The sequence below is a fragment of the Bemisia tabaci genome, chromosome 7 (assembly GCF_918797505.1).
Source record: "Bemisia tabaci chromosome 7, PGI_BMITA_v3".
NCBI lineage: Eukaryota > Metazoa > Arthropoda > Insecta > Hemiptera > Aleyrodidae > Bemisia > Bemisia tabaci.
In genome coordinates this window covers 6,254,183-6,276,557 of record NC_092799.1, presented here as the reverse complement: position 1 = coordinate 6,276,557, position 22,375 = coordinate 6,254,183, and the positions used below count along the sequence as shown (strand labels likewise).

Sequence of the window (22,375 nt, the reverse complement as noted above, 5' to 3'; positions counted from 1 at the left end):
TTGATTAAAACAAACTTTGGAGTTTTTTTAGGTAGACCTGATCGTAAGCTTTCAAAATATGTACAAATTAATCGAAATACGGCGAAAACTTGCTGCCATGTTATGGAAAGTTCTGACGTTACGGACGTGAGTTTTTTTAAGTTTTTCTCGTCTTTATTCCTAAAAATTTTGACGAAACTTATCAAAAACATCGGGACCATCATATTTTTCAGATACTAGAAGGTTCAAAAAATATTACCCAATAGCTCTTTTGGTAATATAGAGAACCTGATTTCTCATTTTTCTGTCATCTGAAAAATCCCCCTTTTGAAATTAATGCCCACCTCCATAATCCTAGTCCATTGGACAAAGATGGAGTTGTGTATTCAATAGGACAAGTGTTCTCTCAACAGGCAAGAAAATCTGAAAAACAAGCATTGACAGTCAATGAGGTGACAGAAGTTGAAATCCTTAGTACAAGTGATAGTGAGAGCGAGAGCAGTAGCTCGACCTCAAGTGAAAGCGGTAGCTTGATCTCAAGTGAAAGGGGTAGCTCGACCTCAAGTGAAAGTGGTAGGTCGACCTCAAGTGAGAGCCGTAGCTCCTCTCAAAATGGCACCAATACTCGCAACAGTGGCTCCAAACAGGGGACTCCGCCTACTGAGAATTCAGAAAATCAACCAAACCAGTCAAAGCCCTGAAACTGGTTAATACACCTATCTCAAGTAAGATGATCTTCACATCTCCCAACAAGAAAAGTGAGGTTGTGTCGAACCACAACAACGTTACATTCGATGAAAATCGACTATCAAAAGATGAATGCAATGGCTCCTAGAGCTGCAAAGCCAAACTGGATGCTTTGTCAACAAAAGTTGCTGAACTGGAGCAAGCTTTGAGGGACCTCACAAGGACTGGGGGAGAGAACAAGTCTACTGATGCAGCACTTTCAAACGAACCTGGTGAAGGCGAACAAACCTCGAGTAATCTCACAGAAATTGAAGGAGGTAATAACTCTTTGATAAATGTTTCTCTGCCTAGTCAAACTAAAGTACTCACTAGCATAAATGAACTAAATAAAGTTTCAGGGATACTAACCCACTCAATCCCTAATAATGCATCTACTTCAAACTATCGTACAAGTAGCACATCAAATAATACTAGCCAGACAGATCCTACCTTGTTCAATGATGATCCCCTTGGGAAAAGAAAAGAACAACAGACACTGACTACAATAGCGCTGGACTCTAAGGCTTGACTTTTGGCTGTTTTTTCCTCACTCCATCAGTAGAAAGGCATCAGTTATCTCATTTTCATTGAAGTTTAGTAATGAACAGTGAAAAGAAAAAGATTTTACAATTTTTTCCCTGTTACCTAACAGAAGAAAGCACATAACTTACTTTTTGTTCTTTTTACTCACTCCTTATCTTCTTGAGATTATTTTTCCTATGCTTCTGTAATGAGGTATGAAGGTATCAGAGAAGCCCCTTCCCACCCCACACCTCTCCCACCAAAAAGTGTGTGTGCATTATCAGTGAGCAACATTAAAAACTGGTTAATATCTGCTCATTCTATAATAACTCTGTTTTAATTTTAAAAAAGGTATCCTCGCTCACTTTAGATAGAATGTAGTATTAATTGTGTTCTTGTTATTTTATTTTCTTGTTACGATCAATCTGAATGCAAATATCAAGCCAGAAACTACATAGAACCCAAATTGTGGAAATTTGGAGTCATCACAAAGGTTTTAAGTTGTTTACATTACCATGTACATTTGGATGCTGGATACAATATTAAACTCCATTTTGATCAGATTGGTTCTTGTCAAGTTGAGATGGAAGAATCCAGGATATCACTCGGCAATATGTGCATGCTTTGATATTAATTTTCAATTAATCTGATCAATACCTGACACAAAATGCTCTAAGAATTATGTGGCTGAGCTAGCAAGTTGTAAAATATCAATCCAAAATTGATTTATTTGACAAAAAAAAAAATTAATTTCCAAGATTCAAATCATTCCGAGAGGAGGTGAATTCCAGGAGTCTTTCCTAGTCTTCACGGAAGACATAATAACAAGTGCATTATCTGACAAACCTGAGAATATTTTAAAAAATTTACTTAAAATCGAGATCATAGGCCATCGCTCCTGGCATCCATTAAGTCCTTCTGGGCGAAAAAATTGCTGATGATGCAAATGAAGAGATTCAAAGTGGCTAATTTCTTATCATCTAAATTGTTCTGCAAGCAAAAGTAAAATAGATTAACTTCTTGTAATCAACTGATGATTGTTAAAACAACTGTAAGAAACTGATGGTCGTTATAGACTAAGGGAGAAAATGATTGACTAACCATAAGGTCTGGTCGGTTGCCATTTGTTAGTCCATTACTTACTAATTTAATATTGCAACCACTCGCTTTCACCAAAAGGATCGCTACATTGTCCCTTTCCTTCTTTGTTTGACAATTTCAATTATCAGTCTGCTAATGCTATAAGTCAGTTAATATTGTTTCCTCAATAATACAAACTAAAAATCAAGCACTTTTCAAGCACTTTCTGCAGAATTTTCAAGTAATTGAAACTCTGAGCATAGAAAAGGCACTTCTTGGTTGCAGTGTCTCAGGATCTCTGCTCAAATTTCATTAATTATGATCAAAGCAAATGTGTGTAATGCGTTGTAACTTTTATTGATGAACTTTGATTGACTTTACAATGCGTAAAATGAAAGTTCTGGAAAATTCATCCAAATGTTTCTCCTCTGCAACATTAAGTAGCAGTGGGGATTCAGTAACACAAGAACCAAGTAATGCCTTTTCAGCACCCAATAACTCAATTATTGCTAACTTTTCCGTGATTTTTCCTCAATTCAGTTTTCTCCCTGTAGTACAAGTCGGGATTTTTTTGTTTAATTTAAAGGCTGGTAGATGGCAATATCTTTTGTAAATAGGATGTCAAAAAATTCCAACAATAAATGTCTACTTATTGCTTAAAACAGTAAAAATTTCGACGGTGTAAGTCGGCAATCACATAACTCGGTTTGCGACGTCGCAGACTTCCTGTCATACTTTATTTTTCAAACGGAAAACTACTCAACGGCAATTCTTTAAAACTGCTGTTATTTTTCTTCTTTGTGCGAAGAAAATTCTGCGAAAACTTCAAGGAATGATGTCAATTTGTTCTCCTTTAAAAAAATAACACAGAGGCGGAGATTTTCAGATACTGCAAACGAGTTGTGTGATTGCCGACTTACACCGTCGATTTACCGTTGACAATGGTTAAATGTTTCTGAGAGGGAACTCCCAATAGAGTGGCCGAAAAAAATTCGAATCAGCCTTCATTGAGAATAAAATTGAAAAAGTATCCTGTAAAAGACAGATTACCACAAACACAGCAAACTTTCATTACATATTGAATCAATAAAAGAATTGCATGCTTTGAATTTTGGGAGAAACTTTCCAATGTGACAATTATTATAATTTACTCAACAGACATGTTTCAGGCTGGCAGTTTGTCATTGGTACGACTCAAAAATGGCTTGAATTGCACAAATGATGAGCTGCCAACATGAAATGCATATGCAACGAAAATTAAAGTTATTGTCACAAGTGAGTTTTAGGTTTTTTCAACCTCCTTTTGATTTAAGAAGAAACAATTTCATCTATTCGTTTTCTTATAGGTTTAGACGGACAACCGAGCATTCACTAACAAACTTCACTCGGTTATCATACACATTTCAATTTTTGTCACAGGTGCTAATCCAATTTAATCAAACTCATTAGGACGGTCATTACTAGCCATCAGACATATATTAAGAGAGAGAAGGGAAGGGTGATTCATAAAATTTGTATAAAAAATCCGCGCAAATATCCGTCAATGATTAAGTAATCAGTTACTTGAAAAATACAATTACGTTAGGGAAGTAAAACAGGTAAATGCAAATTGTTACCTCTTGAACGCGCGTAAAGGCGCAATGCCGTGCTAGAGTGCGAAGATTGAAGACAATACTAGAATCCAGTGGCATTTCCATACACACAAAGACACTGTACAGCAGGGGTCCTACCTCCCAAATATCAATTAATTTCTGTTCTATCCATTCATTGACATAAATGATAAGATTCTCACATCGAACCTGTTGATGAAACATTGCCAAAATTCAATTAATAATAATTCTTTCAGTTGATAAAGTCATCCCACAAGTAAGAATGTAAAAAATGGAGGAGAGACAAGGCATGAATTTTAGTACCAAGCATCATGTTTCCTCCTCCAAATTTCACGAGGAGTACGAATCACAGGACAGGAAGTCTGGAAGTCAATGCTTAAACACGATTTGAGTGTTTACAATTGACACTGGTCGAATGGCAAAAATACAAATGACGCCATTAGTATAATCTGACTTCCATTTGATCTATGTTCAAACTACTTATTGATACCTCGTTTAGAAGTTAATATCCAAACTCCCTGTTGTGTGATAGTTTTCTACATTATATTTTGAAGAGACAAAAGTGATGTGAAGTTTGGACCTTGTCTAGTAGTCCCTTTCGAGCTGGTGAAACTACAAAGCTCAAGCTAAAATTTGCAGTTACAAATTTAAAGCAAATACATTATCCACTTGGGACAGATTAAAGTAACTGATTACATGCCGTTAAGCCTCGGCTTGTGGCGCTACACAACAAAAATTTTTGTATTCAGCCACAGATTAAAGGTGCTGTCAGATATGGAGAATTTTTAATTGTATGTAGACTGTCTCTTGAAAGAAGGAACTTTTCTACACCAACTTGTGGAGCAGAAATGAAAATTGGCCATTCCCGGAAAAATTTTCAGAAAATAATTGAGTAAAATTAAATATTATATGCATCAATCAAAGTGACGCAAAAATTCTGCACAATATTCGACTTGGTTTTGCCAATGGGTCTGTTGCACGCAAGAGATGCAGCCAATTGAATGCACTTTCTAAGTATAAAGTCACTCAAAAATCACATTATGTACATCAAAAAGGTCTGAAATCCACTCCTTAGCTCACAATCTGCGTAGTTTGAAACCTCCTTTTTCAAATTTATGGGGTATGGGGGCGGTTTTTTCTTGGTGGGCGACAGTCAGGTTTGCCCAGAGAGACTTAACCTAAACAAAGAAACAATTTCGCCAACTGTTAGAAACTCTCCTTGCGTAAGATTTCAATTGATTTAAAGCTATTGTTCTTGCAAAATTAAGAGAGAAAAAGAAACAAACGCTTGAAATTGATTGAAATTGTACAATAGAAAAAGGTGGACTCGTTTGTTTATTTACGTCAGTTTTTCTTATTCCTCTGCCTATAAAAACCTGCTCAGCGGTGACTGAGAAAAACTGCTCACAGACCCGGGAAACTTGAAAAAGCAAGTTACAAACTACACAGCTTGCGCGCTAAGGAATGGATTCAGACTCTTTTGACAAGCCCACCATGATTTTTGTGCCATTTTACCTGTAAAAAGTATAATCATTTGGCTGGATCTCTTTCGTGCAACAGAATTATAGTAGATTATAGTAGACTGGATCTGCTGGAAGTCCTTATAATTTGCTGTTTTGTTAGAAAAAAATTGCTTGTTTTGCTTGGATTCAGCTTATAATTTTTCTCATTGGTCTATTATTGGCATTTCTTTGTCTTCTAGAGAAAATTGATACTTTTTAATCCGTCAATTTCTGATGTCCCATTAAAGCAAAAATTAGTTCTTTAGGTTTTCTAGTCTCATTTTGATCTATAATCATAGTCACTTTCTTTTAATATGTAGTGTTTTAATATCTGGGTTACATTTGCCAGATCTGCTTGATGTGATGCTGCACTTGGTAATCCGGCAGTCATGATTCTTATTATTTATCAAAAAAAAAAAATATCCGGAGGAAAATGTGGCATTAAGGCCAGTCTCACCAGAACAGATACCGAACTCAACTCAGCAACAGTGGCTTATTGGTAAACTTACTGCCGCAAAGCATATGCAGAGGCTGCTCATGCCAGAGATTATGAAGCTCTGGGTCTTGACGGTAATGACTCATACTTTTTATAAATAAATTGACAAAAGTTAGGGCGCCAGAAATACCATGGAGAACAAGTGAAAACGGGGTTTTGCATCTGGGTGGTTAAGTAGAGACTCGAAAGACCATCCTTCAAGTCTATCTGGACAACAAGGGGGACATTTGCATTGTTTAATATGATTTTGCCTTGAAGCAACAATTTTTTGAAGGCTGATAGTAATATTCACTAAGAGGTGAAGTTTGTGACTAGGGACTAAGTCACATTTGCTATGTAGTTCTAAAATGATCTGAAGAGGTTGGTTTCTTTTCATGCAATGCAGTGTAATCTTAAAGCTGATATCTGGAAACTAACTTATCTTCAGAGTTGATCTCTCCTCCCCTCCTACAGAGAACATTGTTTGACAAGTGCAAAAATTAAGGAATTCGATGATTACAATCTTTCTCAAAAATTCTTTAATTCTTAAATTCATAGAACTACAACTGGAGGGAAGTCCCCCCCCCCCTATTTTTGGTACATTATAGTTCTAAATGCACCCTGCTGGGAGAAAGTAATATATCTTTGTTACAAAATCAATTCATGAACAAGCTAGGGGATCATAGATGACTTTTTCAGATTTCTCTTATGATGTTACAAAATTGTAAGTCCCTAATGACTCATTCAGTTCAAAATTTGACTGCTTGATTCGGACAGAAATTTTTCCCTCTCATATCCCTGAATTTCTTCCTAGAAACAGGGATGTGAGACCTGTCAGATTGTATGCATTTGGAGCAAAAGTTGAGAATTGAATACTCACTTGATCAAAAGATAACATAAGCTTCAGAGACGGGACAATTTTCTGCTCTAAAACTAAGGCTTTCCACTTCTTTTCCCTCTCTGCTTTGGGCTGAAACAAAACATTGGTCCAAAATTAGTGATCATGCCAACTTCTAATTATTAACATAATAATAATGGGCCAGTTGCAAACTTTTGCCAGAGAAAAATAAGAGTTCTTCCATGTAGATAATGTCTCAAAAATTACTATGAGCGCATCAGCAAACTCTGAGAAGCACTCCTAACTTCACAATCTGTGAGAGAAATTTGCGTTTTTTTAAGATTCCCACTTCAAAAAGGATACTACAGCACAGGTGAACATTTCCTTAGAGTCGTTCCATTTAATCCCTGCTCAACATACCCGACGCTTTTGCATGCAAGTTGAGGTGAGCAAGAGGTCAATCAAGGCGGATATCTATCAACACGAGAAAAATGTGAATGTAAACACGCTGATTGTTTCAGGTGGTTAGAATCATCGTCCCAAATGTGTTTTGGCGGATTGGCATCGGCTATGTTGAATATTACGTAGAATCCACATGAGCAGGGGTTGGATGGAATGACTCCTTTGAAGAAATGTTCACCTGTGATGTGATACCGTTTTTTAAGCTAGAAGCTCGAAAAAACGCAAATTTCTTATTTTAATTGTGAAGTAAGGAGTGCATTTCAGATTTTGCCGATGCGCTCATCGTGATTTTTGAGACACTTTCTATGAGTAACAACTTTGATTTTTGCGCTAGCAGAATTTTGCCCACTGTAAAAAGAGACAAAAAATAGGAGGAGGTTCATAGTCATTCCATGCCAAATCAAACCAAAATTTGACCCGACCTCTCCAGAATTTGATGAAAGGTACACTCTCTCAACTCATTGAGTTGATTCCAAGAATTGGATTTTTTAATTTTTTTGTCCATTAGTTGAGCTTTTATCGAACTTTTAAGTTCGAGTAAAATAACGGAGGTTATCCCCTTCAATTGCCTGTATTTTCGGAGCCGTTTATTCGATTTGAACCGTTTTGGTGCCGATTAAAACCTCTTAAAACGGTCTTTCCACATATGCACACCAAATTTGAATTCAACTTCAAAATTTTTTTTTATAACAATTTTAAAGTGCAAAATTGAGCTATCTCAAAAAGGGGCGCATAGAATCCTAAGATTTTTTACCCAGAGATTGGTCATATCTGTACCTACACACTTGCCAAAAATCAAAGTGGAGACTTGGTGGAGTCAAAAGATATGACTGAAAAAGCAGCGTTTTTTTCCCGTGCGATAGCGCGACGGGTGACGAGAGCGGCTCCGAGCCGCGGCGTTCCGAGAATCTCGATCACGCCGGTTGAGTGAGAGAGAAACAAAGGCGATGCGCCGCAAACTGCCGCGTTGCCGGTTCATCCACTGTTATTTGATATTTCGCTCACTTAAAGCGGGAACAGACAACATTACGGTGGCTGGGTTTCCATGTCTCTGCAAAGAAAATGCTCTGTTCTGACGTTGCCGTGGCATTGAATATAATATGTACTTTTGAAAATTTTTACCTATCCTTTCTTAAATTTCATTGCAAGAATTCAATCCAATTTTTATATAATTTGAACTCATCCAAAATTTTCTACGCTTTCATGCAATTTTTCATGCAATCCTCTAATTCCAAATTTCCTGTTAAAGAAATTCTAAAACTCTCATTTTGTCCATCCAGTGACGGCTTGCAATCTTATAAAAACTCTTAACTCATTTTCAATTAAAATGAATAAAAGGAAATCATTTACCTCTTACTGCTGCAACCCTTTGAAGAAGGAGGGTCACTATCACATCAAAAAATCTTTGCGGCGAGTTTCAGAGTGGATGGTAACCGTCAGAGAACTGCCCTCCGATGCGAAAATTTGCGCAGAATGCCGATGGGCGCTACAAAAAATTCGGTTGGAAAAACAGCATGCAGAGATTCCTCAGAGCTCATCAATGAAAGCACCCCTCCCTGAACCCGAAATATGCATCGCCTCCGATTAATCGACAGAGGATCCTTCCTTCGAAAGCACATCAATTTCGATCGAGGCCTTAAACCTATCACTTGCATCGCTCGGTGAATCACCCGTTAAGAAAAAAAGATTGACTGTCAAAAAATATGCCACGACAAAAGTGAAACAGATAAACCACGTTCTAAAATCAGGAATTTTTCGATTTGCCAATGCCACTGAAAATGAGCTGATGGAACACTTCAAAAAAATGTTTAATGGATTTGAGACCCGGAACCAAAAACTCACGTTTTTGACAACACTCCCGCCCACTTGGACACGGCAAAAAGTAATGGAGGAATTTAATGTATCCAGTTACATAGTCTCGCAGTCGCGGCAGCTTTTGGCTAAGAAAGGACCCTTATCAACAGCAGATCAGAGGTCTGGCCGTTCTTTACCATCGGAAAGTATAGCTCTGGTAAAGCCTTTTACAACAGCGATGAAGTGGGCCGGTTAATGCCAGGTAAAAAAGATTGCGTGAAAATTCGAGATGAAACAGGTGCCAAATTATGTGTTCAGAAACAGTTGATGCTGATAAATCTTCGAGAAATGCACGAGCTCTTTAAAACAGAGAACGAAAACATCAAAACTGGTTTCTCCAAATTCGCAGAGCTGCGGCCCAAAAACTGTATTTTGGCGGGGCCAAAAGGCACGCATAGCGTGTGTGTCTGTTTGATTCATCAAAATGTTAAATTAATGATTGAAAACTCCAGCTTGGCATCACTCACAAACGGCACTATAAAAAATTACAAGGATTGCCTTCAGCTCATCATGTGCGAAACGCCAAATGAAAACTGTCACATGGGAAAATGCAAACAATGCCCTGGAATCAGCAAAGTAGAGACAATATTGGAAGAAGCTTTTGAAGAACACTTTGTTGAGCATGTGACTTTCAGGAAGTGGGTTACGGTGGACAGGTGCAATCTAGAACTAACAACACTATCTGCGGAGGCCTTTATGGAATTTTTCAGCGAAAAATTACTCGATTTGCGAGTTCATCATTTCAGTGCGCAGCAACAAAGCTCATTCCTCAAGAACAAGAAAAATTCGCTCCAAGACGGTGAGGTTATTGCCCTAGGAGATTTCGCGGAGAACTATACTTTTGTAATCCAGGATGAAGCTCAAAGTTATCATCGGGCCGCCACCCAATCAACGATACACCCTTTCCTTGCATATTACAAGGACAGTGAAACCCAAGAGCTGAAGTATCTCAGTTTCGTGATTATTTCTGAGAGTTTAGAGCATGATACTGTCGCTGTTCACGTTTTTCAAAAGCGATTGATAGAGTTTTTAAAGGCTCAGTTAAAAACGATAAAAAAAGTTGTTTATTTTTCGGATGGCTGCGCCGCACAGTATAGAAATAGAAAAATTTTTATCAATTTAACATATCATGAAAAGGATTTCCAAGTGTCGGCAGAATGGCATTTTTTTTAAATGTCGCATGGCAAAGGGCCCTGCAACGGGCTAGGCGGTACTGTCAAAAGATTAGCAGCCAAGGCAAGCCTGCAACGGCCTTATGCTGATCAAATACTAACACCTCGCGTCTTGTATGATTGGGCCAGAGAAGCTATCGAGCGCATTCATTTCGAATATGTCACAAAAGAAGATAACATTGAAGAGGAGGATTTTTTGAGAGAGCGTTTCTTGACAGCATTACTAATTACAGGAACGTGCAAGTTTCATTCCTACATTCCGTCCAGTAATGAGGGTAAACTGCTGGTAAAATTTTAATCGTCTTCCCAGGATGCCGAAGAACGAACTATTGAGCGGAGGTGTCAACTCTAACATTCAGTGAAATGTCTGGTTATGTCGTCGTTGTGTATGAAGAGGAATGGTGGATTGGTTATGTCCTGGAAAAAAATGAGGAAGAAGGCATCGTTTTCCTTTCTTTCCTGCACCCGCACGGACCTTCATCTTCATCTAAGTACCCGACGCTGGCGGACCCTCTATGGATTGCATCGTGTGATATTCTTTGCAAAGTGAATCCAACAATACCCACGGGGAGGGTTTACAACCTCCCTGCGGATGACGTCATGAAGGCAGTGAAAGCATTCGATGATTATCGGGCGGAGCTGTAAAGAGTTGAAGGCATGACCATCGCGATCTGGAGTGTGCAGTGTGTGTGATCAACAGGGCGCGTCAGTATCGGCAATACCGCAATGCAGTCCCCCACGCCTCGACGGATTTTCGGAACGCCGCTCTCGTCACCCGTCGCGCTATCGCACCGGAAAAAAACGCTGCTTTTTCGGTCATATCTTTTGACTCCACCAAGTCTCCACTTTGATTTTTGGCAAGTGTGTAGATACAGATATGACCAATCTCTGGGAAAAAAATCGTAGGATTCTATGCGCCCCTTTTCGAGATAGCTCAATTTTACACTTTAAAATTGTTATAAAAAAAAATTTTGAAGTTGAATTCAGATTTGGTGTGCATACGTGGGAAGACCGTTTTAAGAGGTTTTAATCGGCACCAAAACGGTTCAAATCAAATAAACGGCTCCGAAAATACAGGCAATTGAAGGGGATAACCTCCGTTATTTTACTCGAACTTTAAAGTTCGATAAAAGTTCAAATAATGGACAAAAAAATTAAAAAATCAAATTCTTGGAATCAACTCAATGAGTTGAGAGAGTGTACCAAATTTCATCAAATTCTGGAGAGGTCGGGTCAAATTTTGGTTTGATTTGGCATGGAATGAGAAATTATCTGTGTGCAAAACTTATCATTATTCTAAAAAATTTTTGCATCTATTACCTACCCCCAATTTCACTCTATACAACAAAATCTACTCGATTTCTAAACAGAGAAATATTTCCTTTTTCTACAATGAAGTAAAATTCAGAAATTCCTTCATTTTGTACTGCAAAATGCTCTTTCACATTCAAGACCCCACAGGCTAAAAGGCTTACCAGGTTAACTAACTCCAAGTCATTGATTCCATCTTCCGACAACTTAGCTTTGATTGATTCTACTTGCGACTTTAAAGCTAAAAAATTTTCCATCTGGTGAGACTGCCAAGCTTTGGTTGGTTTGAGATCATCTCTGGCAGGAGGTGCCTCTGGAATCTGTCCACAAAAAGGAAATTATAAATACAATTCTTTCAGGTAGGAGGAAGAAAACTAAAGGAAAAAAATAATAAAACGATGAGCTGATTATTTAGACTGGTACAATGGGCCAGTTGCGCTATTAACAGAATCATGTTTTGGTTCTTGATTTTTGTAGATAAGCCATAAATAAGCAGATCTGTCAGAACAGCAACTTTTTACCTTGAATATCAACCAAGATATCGTCCTTTGAAAAGTCAGGTTTTTGACGTCATCCACCGTGGTAATGCATGACATTGTATGTACATGTAATGTACCGCGGTGGATCACGTCATAAATCGAGTTTTTCAAGGCGAGATATCTCAGTTAATATCCAATGTAGAAAGTTGCTGTTTGGACAGTTCTTATTATTTTTAGTTGATCTACAAGATTACAGCACCAAAAGACAATTCTGTGACTAGCGCAACTGTCCTATTAAGTGGTATGATTAACTCGATTGCATCAAATTGATTGGAAACCTTCGAGGTATTCATTAAAAGTAGAAGAACAGATTTAAAGTTTGGTCATGAGAATCTCAATGTTGGAATTCAAGATGTTTGTATGAATAGAGATAGCACCCCTTTCTCACCCTCACCATGATTTCATGGTCAGAAACTAAATATTATTTTCCCTTCTAAAGAATTTAGTAGTTTACTGAAAGTATTTCTTCCTCTACATTTTCATACAAATATTCAATTCTTCATCACCTACTGGACCAAACATCCAAATCAAGAACTTTAATTATGATACTAGGAGAGAGAAATTTCATGCGAAAAAATAAAACTGTAAAAATTTATAAGCAGTAACAGAGATTTCTTAAATAATAAGCACCAACTGGCTGAGCAACTGGCAATTATATTCTTGACACTTCATGTGGAAATGGAAAAACTTATATATGTTAAAAATTTCCTTGAAATCCGTTTAAAAAAACAACAAGTAGCAAAAGCTACCTGCTGAGGGGGCGCCGCCCCCCCAGACCCCCCCTTTCAAATTATATATGTGAGACTTTGAGTATCATAGAAGTCGTGCGGCGACATGCCGAATGAAATGCCACAATTAAAATTATTGGATCAGATGATGAGCTGATAAAAGCCTTACCCAGTAATTTGGGAACATTTCTGACACAGTTTGGTTGCTTTAACTATCACTTTGATTTGCGAAATACAAATCGTTTTCACTTCGTATGTAGTTAAATTTGATTTTGACTGACTTAGTTTCTGATGGATTCAAATTCATAATATACATTTAGGTTCCAGGGAAAGAAAAATGCAGATGAGCTACACTTCACATGAATATAGATTGATTAAAAATAAATAATCCGAAGAAGTGATGGAATAATTGATAATTGTTTACTACAGTAAATACTAAACCTAGGATTCATAGGAATTTTAAATAAAATCCCACCCATCACTAAAATAACCCATATGTATATACTCGTGGTGCCTGCTCTCGGCTCGATTTCGCCAAATGGAATTCTTTATCATCGCGGTTGTCCTTGTTGCGTGCGGGAGGAAATGAAGGCGCGCTCGCAGTAGCAAGAAGCAGACGCGCCAGGTTGCTTGCGACGCGTGAATGTAGCTTAACCTCCACAGATTAACAAACCGTCGAGCAGCCACGCGAAAAGTCCTATACCTACATAGAGAAAAAAAAGGAGGTATTTGCATCTTGAGGTTTGTTTACCCTGTGACGTAGGTCTGTACAACCTGGCCAGCGAAATCCGAAATACGAAAAATTGACCATAATTTCCGATTTTCCGAGGTGTAAAATACACAACTCAGCAGAGGAAAGAAAGAAAAATCGATTCGATATTTCTGGAGATAAATGTATCGATATGGACGATATATAAACGTTGAAATATCGATACAATATTTTGGTCTAAAATATCGATAGTCTGGTGGCGCGGAGCGTCTTCGAGGGGTTGGGCCGCGTAGTGGCCAGTCGCTAGACAATAGAATAATCGCACCCGAAGCCCGAACCCAAATTGAGCCTCATTCGAGCGGGTCTCAAAGCGGGGCCGCAATCGCGGCCGAGCGGGCCTCACAGCGGCCCCCCTAGGCTAGCGGCCACCGACCCTCGGAAAAGTCGTAAAAACGAATGACTCAAGTTCACACGTGCAGGGCTCGGAGCATTGCAGCCAAATTGGTCTGTTTGTTATTCAGGGATAGTGTCCTAGCATAGGTTTATTTAAAAAACAATTAAGTAAGAGGAAGGATTTCAACCCTGAAAAATGTGCTCCCTCTCTCCAGGACCACGGATAGCTTGTGACCCTGGGATTTTTGTCAGTTTTGGTGAGCAGGGTTACAGAGATGGACCATTTCTTTTAGGGGGCGAACAAATCAAAATTTTGAGCCTTAAGTTGGTCGCAACCATATCCGGAAGTCGTTACAGTGACATTTTTGTGCAATATGCTTCTGTGGAAAGTGCAACACTTAATGAATACTTTTGACAAATCGTGTTTCATCCGGTTTGCGCTTCAAACGTGATTTATTTGTGGAGTGTCATACGTTCCTTCTTGAATTGAAAAACTCGTCAGATGCATTGGGTAATGGAGTAAGGCATCTCTCATTTCTTAACGCAGGGGGTGGCAAATTTTGCATTTTTTTAAAATGTAGGTTTAAAAAAAATCGGATTCAGAAAAAAAAATTACAAACGAGAAAGCGTCTTTCGGTGAAACAAGAGACAGCACCTTTAATTAGTCGAGTTAAGAGAGAAACTAAACACGCAATTTGGCATGGAGCGGTGCAGCAGTGATGATGAGGACTTGAGATAAAAAGGAGAAGCCCTCAGCGCGGCGCACGGTGAATCGAGTCAATGGCAGAGGTCGGAAAAAATTTGGGAACTTTAAACGCTCATAACTCCGTTTATGCAATTGCAAGAACCTAATGTTCTGCAAGCTGTTCCACTGGTTTTCTCGTGATATTTTCTTCCAGTATCACCCCTTGAACTTTAAAATGTGACGAAATAAACATCAACATTTGCAGTTTTTGTCAAAAATTTCATGTCCAACCCCTCTAATTGACTCAATCCACTGTGCGGCGGTCGGCGTGAAACGCATAACGCCTACAAGACTGTACGAATACTTCACGCATTGTGCCAAACACAGTGCGGTCAGCGCGGCGCGCCGGCGGAAGTTAAAATTATTAAACCACACTTATGTTTGTTCTTGCATAATTTTTACCTCCATTTCTTAACAAATGGAAGGCCTTGTTCACACATAGATAGGTTTACGGAACTTAACTTTCGCGCAAAGTTCCGTGCGAACTTTTGCTAGTAGTGAGGGGCATAGTGTCCTTTCTTTTAATTTTTCTTGTTTTGCCGGTTGAAAATGCGGGTGTGATCCCTGCGAAACGTCCCGGGTTTCTTATTATATTTTATGTGTTTCTTTTTATTATTTGCGGCCTTAGTCCCGTTTTAAGTTGTTTCTCTGTTACTGTTTCGGGCCGATTAAGTTGTTTTTTATTGATGTTTCGAAACGAATGAGAAGGGGGCGGCAAAATACAGGTGACCCATAGGCAGCAAGTAGGTAAATCCGGCCCATGGGCGGCAAGTAGGTAAATCCAGCCCTGTTTTTTAAATGAATTTTGAGTCAAATTTACGTGAGAAATTGATTTACCAAGATTATTTTTCTTAATTAAAATTAACTTTCTTTTTAATACAGTTTTTACGTAAATACATTTGTTCGTAATTTCCGATACTTTTTACGAAATTTTTATGTTAATTTAATTATTATGTAAATTTGACTTCCTTTTCCGAATTTTTTCTTTTTTCGCGTTTTTCTGTGACTTTTAACAATTTTAGACTTTCTTTCCTTACTCTAGTAAGGATCTAGTCGTCAGAATCTATCCTGAACAACAACTTACATTCATGGAAAATAAAGCTTTAAATGTTCCTGACCATTTTTTACCATCCAAACTCACTAGAACACATTGTATAGGTATATGAAAAATTTGAAGAGCATCGCTGTCAAAAGCTAAGTTCTCCTTCAATTTAGCTCTTTTTGTATGGTCTACGGGTAAGGACAAAACTAACTGTTTTTGCTAAACGCTTACTGTTTTTTATTCATAAAATTTGAAAGTCTCAATGAAAGCAAAGCTATGTCCAATCACAGCTAGGTATTTTTATTTTGAGACTGCACATCCCAACTTCTCCCACTTTTTCAGCCGAATTATTTTTTTTTTTGGGCTAGATTTTGGTTGGTGCAGTAATGCTGATGGTTATTTTTAGAAGACTATGATGGTGAAACCTAAAGTTTCCAATGATATTTTATCAGCATAGTAAACTCAACCACGACTTCAATCATAAATAATTCCATTTAGCAAAATCAAGCTGAAAGGCACAAGTAAGGGTTCATGAAAGTTGAAGTCATAGCTCAACATTATAGGGTAGGTTCAAGTAACTTTTAACGTGTTTTAGACTTTTTTTTCTTACCGTAGACCCTGAAAAACCACTTAAATTCAAGGAAAATAAAGCCTTAAATGTTCATACCAATTTTTAAATGTCAGAACTCACTAGACCACATTATATTCATGATAAATTTGAAGAATATCGCTGTGAAAAGTTGAGTTTTCCGTAGATATAGCACTTTCCGTATGGTCTTTAAGGTAATGACAAAAGGTGCTAAATTGAAGGAGAACTCAACTTTTGACAGCAATATTCTTTAAATTCATCATGAATATAATGTGGTCTAGAGAGTTCTAATAGTTAAAAAATGGTTATGAACATTGAAAACTTTTAGTTTGATGAATTGAAGTTGTCCCTTAGGGTCCATTAGCGCTAAGGAAAAAAATTCTAAAACTTGTTTGAACCAACCCTATAATATTCTCCCACAGGATTCACTTTCAGACAGTAATAATTAATCAACATAAACATCAACCATTACTGATAAATCATCAAAGATCCTATTGGGCGAAATTCAGCCAAAAAGCACCAGTTTGGAGTCTTGACATTTTGGCCACCGTTGGTTGCTTATTTACACTATTAAACTGTGACTCGATGATAAAGAATGCCATAGGGCGACATTGCGCCGAAAGGCACCCGTGTGGGTTCTTTACATTATGGTCACAGTTGATTGCTAAACGCTACCAAACCATGGCTAAATGATCAGAAATTCCATTTGGCGACACATGTTAACACTCTTTGAACATCTGAGGTATGAGTTCTGGAAATTTTGGCTATACTTGGTTGCTAAACGCTACTTAACAGTAAATGTTCAACAGTGACTTGATGATAAAGAATGCCATAGGGCGACATTCCGCCGAAAGGCACCTGTGTGGGTTCTTTACATTATGGTCACAGTTGATTGCTAAACGCTACCAAACCATGGCTAAATGATCAGAAATTCCATTTGGCGACACATGTTAACACTCTTTGAACATCTGAGGTATGAGTTCTGGAAATTTTGGCTATACTTGGTTGCTAAACGCTACTTAACAGTAAATGTTCAACAGTGACTTGATGATAAAGAATGCCATAGGGCGACATTCCGCCGAAAGGCACCTGTGTGGGTTCTTTACATTATGGTCACAGTTGATTGCTAAACGCTACCAAACCATGGCTAAATGATCAGAAATTCCATTTGGCGACACATGTTAACACTCTTTGAACATCTGAGGTATGAGTTCTGGAAATTTTGGCTATACTTGGTTGCTAAACGCTACTTAACAGTAAATGTTCAACAGTGACTTGATGATAAAGAATGCCATAGGGCGACATTCCGCCGAAAGGCACCTGTGTGGGTTCTTTACATTATGGTCACAGTTGATTGCTAAACGCTACCAAACCATGGCTAAATGATCAGAAATTCCATTTGGCATAATGGAGATGTTGCATGTGTGAGGAATTTGCGATTTGACTGTTGAATCTTGGGTAAAAGGTCACGAGAAACACGATGGTGCCACTGGTTTTCTCTGAAATCATCTCCCAAGCTCAAAAAAAGCACTCAAGTTGAGGCCAAAATGGAGGGAATATCCCACCCTACCCTGAGAGTCCAAGTCTAGATCAAGACCAACTCTCCATGCAAAGATAGGGAGCTAATACATTGACAGGGCTACCAATTTATCTGGGGACTCCAAAACTGAAAACACGGCAACCCTGCTAATGTATTTGCTCCCTATCTTTGCATGGAGAGTTAGTCTTCATGTAGACGTGGACTCTCAGGGTAAGGTGGGATATCCCCTCCATTTTGGCCTCAACTTGAGAGCTTTTTTTGAGCTTGGGAGATGATTTCAGAGAAAACCAGTGGCACCATTGTGTTCCTCGCGAACTTTTATACAAGGATCAACAGTTAAATTGCAAATTCCTCGCACATGTAACATCTCCATTGGGCCAAAATGCACCGATATCAATACCTCATATGTTACTTGGTTCCTCGAAAATTCTCCTCTTGGACTTAGCCTAAAAGTGTGGACACTTTTTAGCCTCCGGCGAAACCTAGAGTCTATACGGCTTCGCCGCACGACTAAAAAGCAATAGCTGCAGCTTCGTTAGAAATTGCAGGACATTCATTAGAAGGTGGAAAACCAGCACATTCTATTTCTATTCTTGATTTATCAAAAGAAAAAAACTGACTTGCAGTATTTCAAAATGAAGTAACATGGCTATAGTTTTGGAAGAAACAAAACTGAACGACTGACTTGACGAAAACCAAATACTATATAAAAAGCTGCAGAGTCATGGTAAATCTCATAATTAACCCATGGCATTTTTTGTGATGAAAGGTTAATTGTGTGAATTGTGAAAAATTTTGAAGATTTTTCATCTCTGCATCACAAATCTTGTCCTTGTGTAACATCAAAAATGAAAATGAAAAATTCAAAACCCTGTTAAGGACTGAGGTTATCAGTGAGATGAATCTCATACAGTCGTTACCTACCAGCTAAAAGAGCTAACCTTCATCACCCCTTTTCTTCTCCAAGTCTACTAAGTAGCCCAAATTCAGGATCGCAACTACAGAATGGGCCTCTATTTTTTACTTTGTGTACCTATTACTTTTTCACTCTGTTTTTTATCGCTACAGGAGAGAAGTGATTTGAATTTTTCATTGAACTTTATACTAATCTTCATGATCACTTTGTTGAGGATTTACTTTCTCAATACCTAACTTCTGAAAATAAAATAAATAATTATGCTCAATCCTCATTTTAGCCCTGTATAAGGTAAAGAAAGTAAAGAGTACTTACAAAATTCCAGTAACCATAATTAGAATTAGAATTTTGTTTTTTCAATTTGGACCGATCAATATTAGCCACAACGACATCACGATATTTTGATGCTTCCAACCTATTCGAAGAGAAAATAAAATAAAGGCATTGAGTTTTCACACTTGATACAGGAGATCACTCCATACAGTCTAAGAATAAAGGCAGAAACAAGGGTTTACTGCTAAGCAACACATTCGACAACTTTCATAGACTGCATTGCAAGGCTAGAAGCTTAATTAGAATATTTCATCTGTAGCCAGTATTACTCGCCATGTCATTATAGGGATTCCTCTTCATATCTGATATGTACTGTGAATTTTGTTTGACCCAAAAAATGAAAGAGCAACCTTCAATTTTTAGCCTCAAGACGCTTAACAAACAGCTTTGTCTGTAAGGCTGAGAATAATTAATTCAATATTTTAAATCAATTAAATGTAAATGTCGTGGGCATGAATTAGGTAAAAATAAAAAGGACCTACAAGTACAGTGTAAAGAAAATTCAGGAACAGCAGCAATAGGCAACAATGATAGATTCCAGTCTAATCAAAATTCAACATTTCGGAATGAAGATTGTTGTGAAGGACATTTCAATGGAGCAAGTTCCTGTTTGTACCTCATTGGTCTTGGAAAATGAATAAAATGAAGAGATATGTTTCATCCAATAATAAAATTTTTCTCCATCTATCATTCCGTTGATTAAAAATGACTGTGAGGAGTTAATTTTAAATTTTATGGCACATTCAAGATATTTCTCGTTCAAGGGAATGCTTCCTTTGATTAGATCCGCTCAGCTGAGGAACTTTCGGTCATTTGAAGGTATTCTTAATCATACACAGTTATGGCACTAAAAAAAATCTTTGAGTTGCTTTATTAAGGCTCAATGAATACCACAGAAGCACCATCATTACATAGCTCAGCTGCAATGGTGCTTAAACAAAAACATTGACAGGACCTGATTCATTGCTACCAAAAAGAATAACTGGATAATCAATGGTGAAACTATCAGACCACATATTTTGCTAGCAGAGTTTAAAAACTCCGCTCCCATTTTATTTTTTTGGAGGAGAAAAAAATCAATATCATCTCTCAAAATTTTCACAGAGAAGAAAATGCACCCAAGTCTTAAAGTGTTGACATCTGGTGATTTTCCTTTTAAAAAATAAAGTATGACATGAGGACTACAAAGTCACAAACCGAGATACGTGGTCTGGTAGTTTCACTGTCGATATGCATTGATTTTCTGTGCATCGGTATTAACAGCTTCTATGCGAAAAATACACATACATGCCTTTCAACATATGCTCTTCATGCATTTTGTGTGGCTGAAAGAAAAGTTTCTTTCAATTTTCCAGAAACAAGACTTTAAAATCACTTACACAACTTGCTGTAGATACTCCTGACCTGAAGTTGGCGTCTTAGTAAGATCAGTATCGGCAGACAGTTCACCAACATCAAGACAAACGTTTCTAGGACAGTACTCATCCTCCGAATCATACCCATGGGTTGAATACATCTCGTTACTGGAGCTTTCAGAGCTTTGTCGTTAAGAAGACGTTACCTGTAAGTACAAGCAGAGTAGGTTATAAAATGGGTAAAAGTACACCTGCACCGTCATGTTCTTCAAAAAATTCTAGGAAGCACTTTGTGACTGCCATGCATTGACATCTTTGACAATGATTAAAAAGACGGCTTTTCAAGGAACTTTGCCACAGAGACAAGAGTGTGCTTGTTTACTCCGAGCCTTGTGCATCGTGTTGCCATCGACATGATTTCGAGCTGATTACAATAGGATTTGAGGCAAACTTGAGGGAGATATTTAATTACAAATTGCAAAAATAAAAAAAGTACCTTCCACCTGGACGCTGAAACCGGCGTGTAAGTAAAAACCGTAAAAAGACCTGTAACTACCAACACTGCTGGAAACAGCAAATCTCTGATCGAGGGATTGAGGACGCGCCCCTCCGAAAATATTCGGGACTAGGCTCTTGAAGAAATGACTGAAAAATCTATACAGTCTAGGATTTTTAAAATTTTAAAAAAGAGAACTTTTACAGGAACGAACTAGGAACATGTAAAACGAAAGAGGACGAGCACATTTTCTGAACATAACCTAAAATTATAAACAAAACATAAGAGGCCCTGTTGCCAAATGTGACACCGCGTTGCCATATTTCATAGAAGAGCAAGAGGCGACAGTCATAGAGGAGAGGGGGACAGTTGCCCCTACCTCGCAATTAATTAAATCTTCTCAGAGCACAATTTCAATAATTTTTTCTTTAATAATTTCTCTTCAATAATTTGTTCTTGTATACGGCATAACTACCTGACTCGGTCAAAAATCACCTAAATTCCTTACCCAAATTCTTTTCTTAGTCCAAAAGACTAAGTATGGTGAGTAAGTGACGTAGTTAATTTTGTGTCGATTAATGTATAAGTAGAAGGGGAAGCCTTTAAGAGAGTAAGTTTTGAGAACTCCTCATTGATTCGATTTACATCTTAGTTTTAAGAAGTCCTTCATCAATGAGGTTTTAACAGTAATCACAGGAAAGCTTCATACGTCCAGTAGTCCGCCCCCACCATGCATTTCCACCTTGCAGTAGAACTGGGGCTCATAAATACTCTTTTACGTTTCAAAAGGAACTTCACGTCAATGAAAGCGGGAACAAACAGTAAGTGTGCCTAGTACTATTCAAATAAAAAACAGTGATGAATGCTGTGTCCAGTTTGGTCTTTGCAGGTTTTCACCTTCGCACGGAAGTATCTATCCTTAATTGTTCAGAGAGAAAACTTCGATTATTCAGGACCAGGTTGGAAGGAAGGCGCAATACTTGAAGTAGACCCTTTCATAATCTTTTGAGGCATTTTTTGAGGGTGCAGAAATTAAGCGCCTACTCCTTCCAGGAGCGTAATTTTTTTGCAAGGAAAGTTCCGTACTCTTAAAGGATGCCTGTCATTCTTATTTTTGGTATGTTGGAGTGCCTTTAATTTCGTGTAATACTGCACAACACCTCTTTTGTGAAATAGTGAAGCGCCGTGGCACGTGGCACGCTGCGGCGCGGCCAGCCAGCCAGCACGGAACGCGCATTGGCACCTACAAACCTAAGGGGTACGGGTACCTCAAGCATTGCGCAATGCGTGAAGTATCTGCTTAGGTTTGTAGGCGCCAGTGCGCGTTTCGTGCTGGCAGCACGTCGCATCACTCCGCTTTATGCTAGGGCCTATTATTTAAACTCGCGGAGTCAGCGTTTTTCAACTCATGATTTTTATATGTTTGCACACTCTGCATGGACAGTGGCGTGCGGTGGGT

General features: G+C 38.2%; 2 protein-coding genes across 4 annotated transcripts in view; one reads left to right on the top strand and one right to left on the bottom strand.

The window, feature by feature from the left end:
* Gem2 (Gemin 2) overlaps positions 1 to 22,375 on the bottom strand; it is a 48,902-nt gene that overhangs the window by 14,453 nt on the left and 12,074 nt on the right. For 2 of the 3 annotated variants that reach the window (XM_072302597.1, XM_072302598.1), the window contains exons 1-7: positions 20,917 to 21,150; positions 20,445 to 20,626; positions 19,048 to 19,147; positions 11,696 to 11,851; positions 6,775 to 6,864; positions 3,924 to 4,106; positions 324 to 2,217 (exon numbers count right to left, since the gene is read on the bottom strand). In XM_072302597.1, the coding sequence (XP_072158698.1) occupies positions 2,110 to 2,217; positions 3,924 to 4,106; positions 6,775 to 6,864; positions 11,696 to 11,851; positions 19,048 to 19,147; positions 20,445 to 20,581 (774 nt within the window). In that variant the 5' untranslated portion in view covers positions 20,582 to 20,626; positions 20,917 to 21,150 and the 3' untranslated portion in view covers positions 324 to 2,109. Of the gene's footprint in view, positions 1 to 323; positions 2,218 to 3,923; positions 4,107 to 6,774; positions 6,865 to 11,695; positions 11,852 to 19,047; positions 19,148 to 20,444; positions 20,627 to 20,916; positions 21,151 to 22,375 lie in introns of those variants that run through there. The other variant, XM_072302599.1, reaches the window with a different exon arrangement.
* Positions 21,279 to 22,375, top strand: part of LOC109032660 (uncharacterized) — a 33,029-nt gene continuing 31,932 nt past the window's right edge. Inside the window, exon 1 of the mRNA XM_019044905.2 lies at positions 21,279 to 21,737. Coding sequence (XP_018900450.2) covers positions 21,647 to 21,737 — 91 coding nt within the window. The 5' untranslated portion in view covers positions 21,279 to 21,646. The remainder of the gene's footprint in view (positions 21,738 to 22,375) is intronic.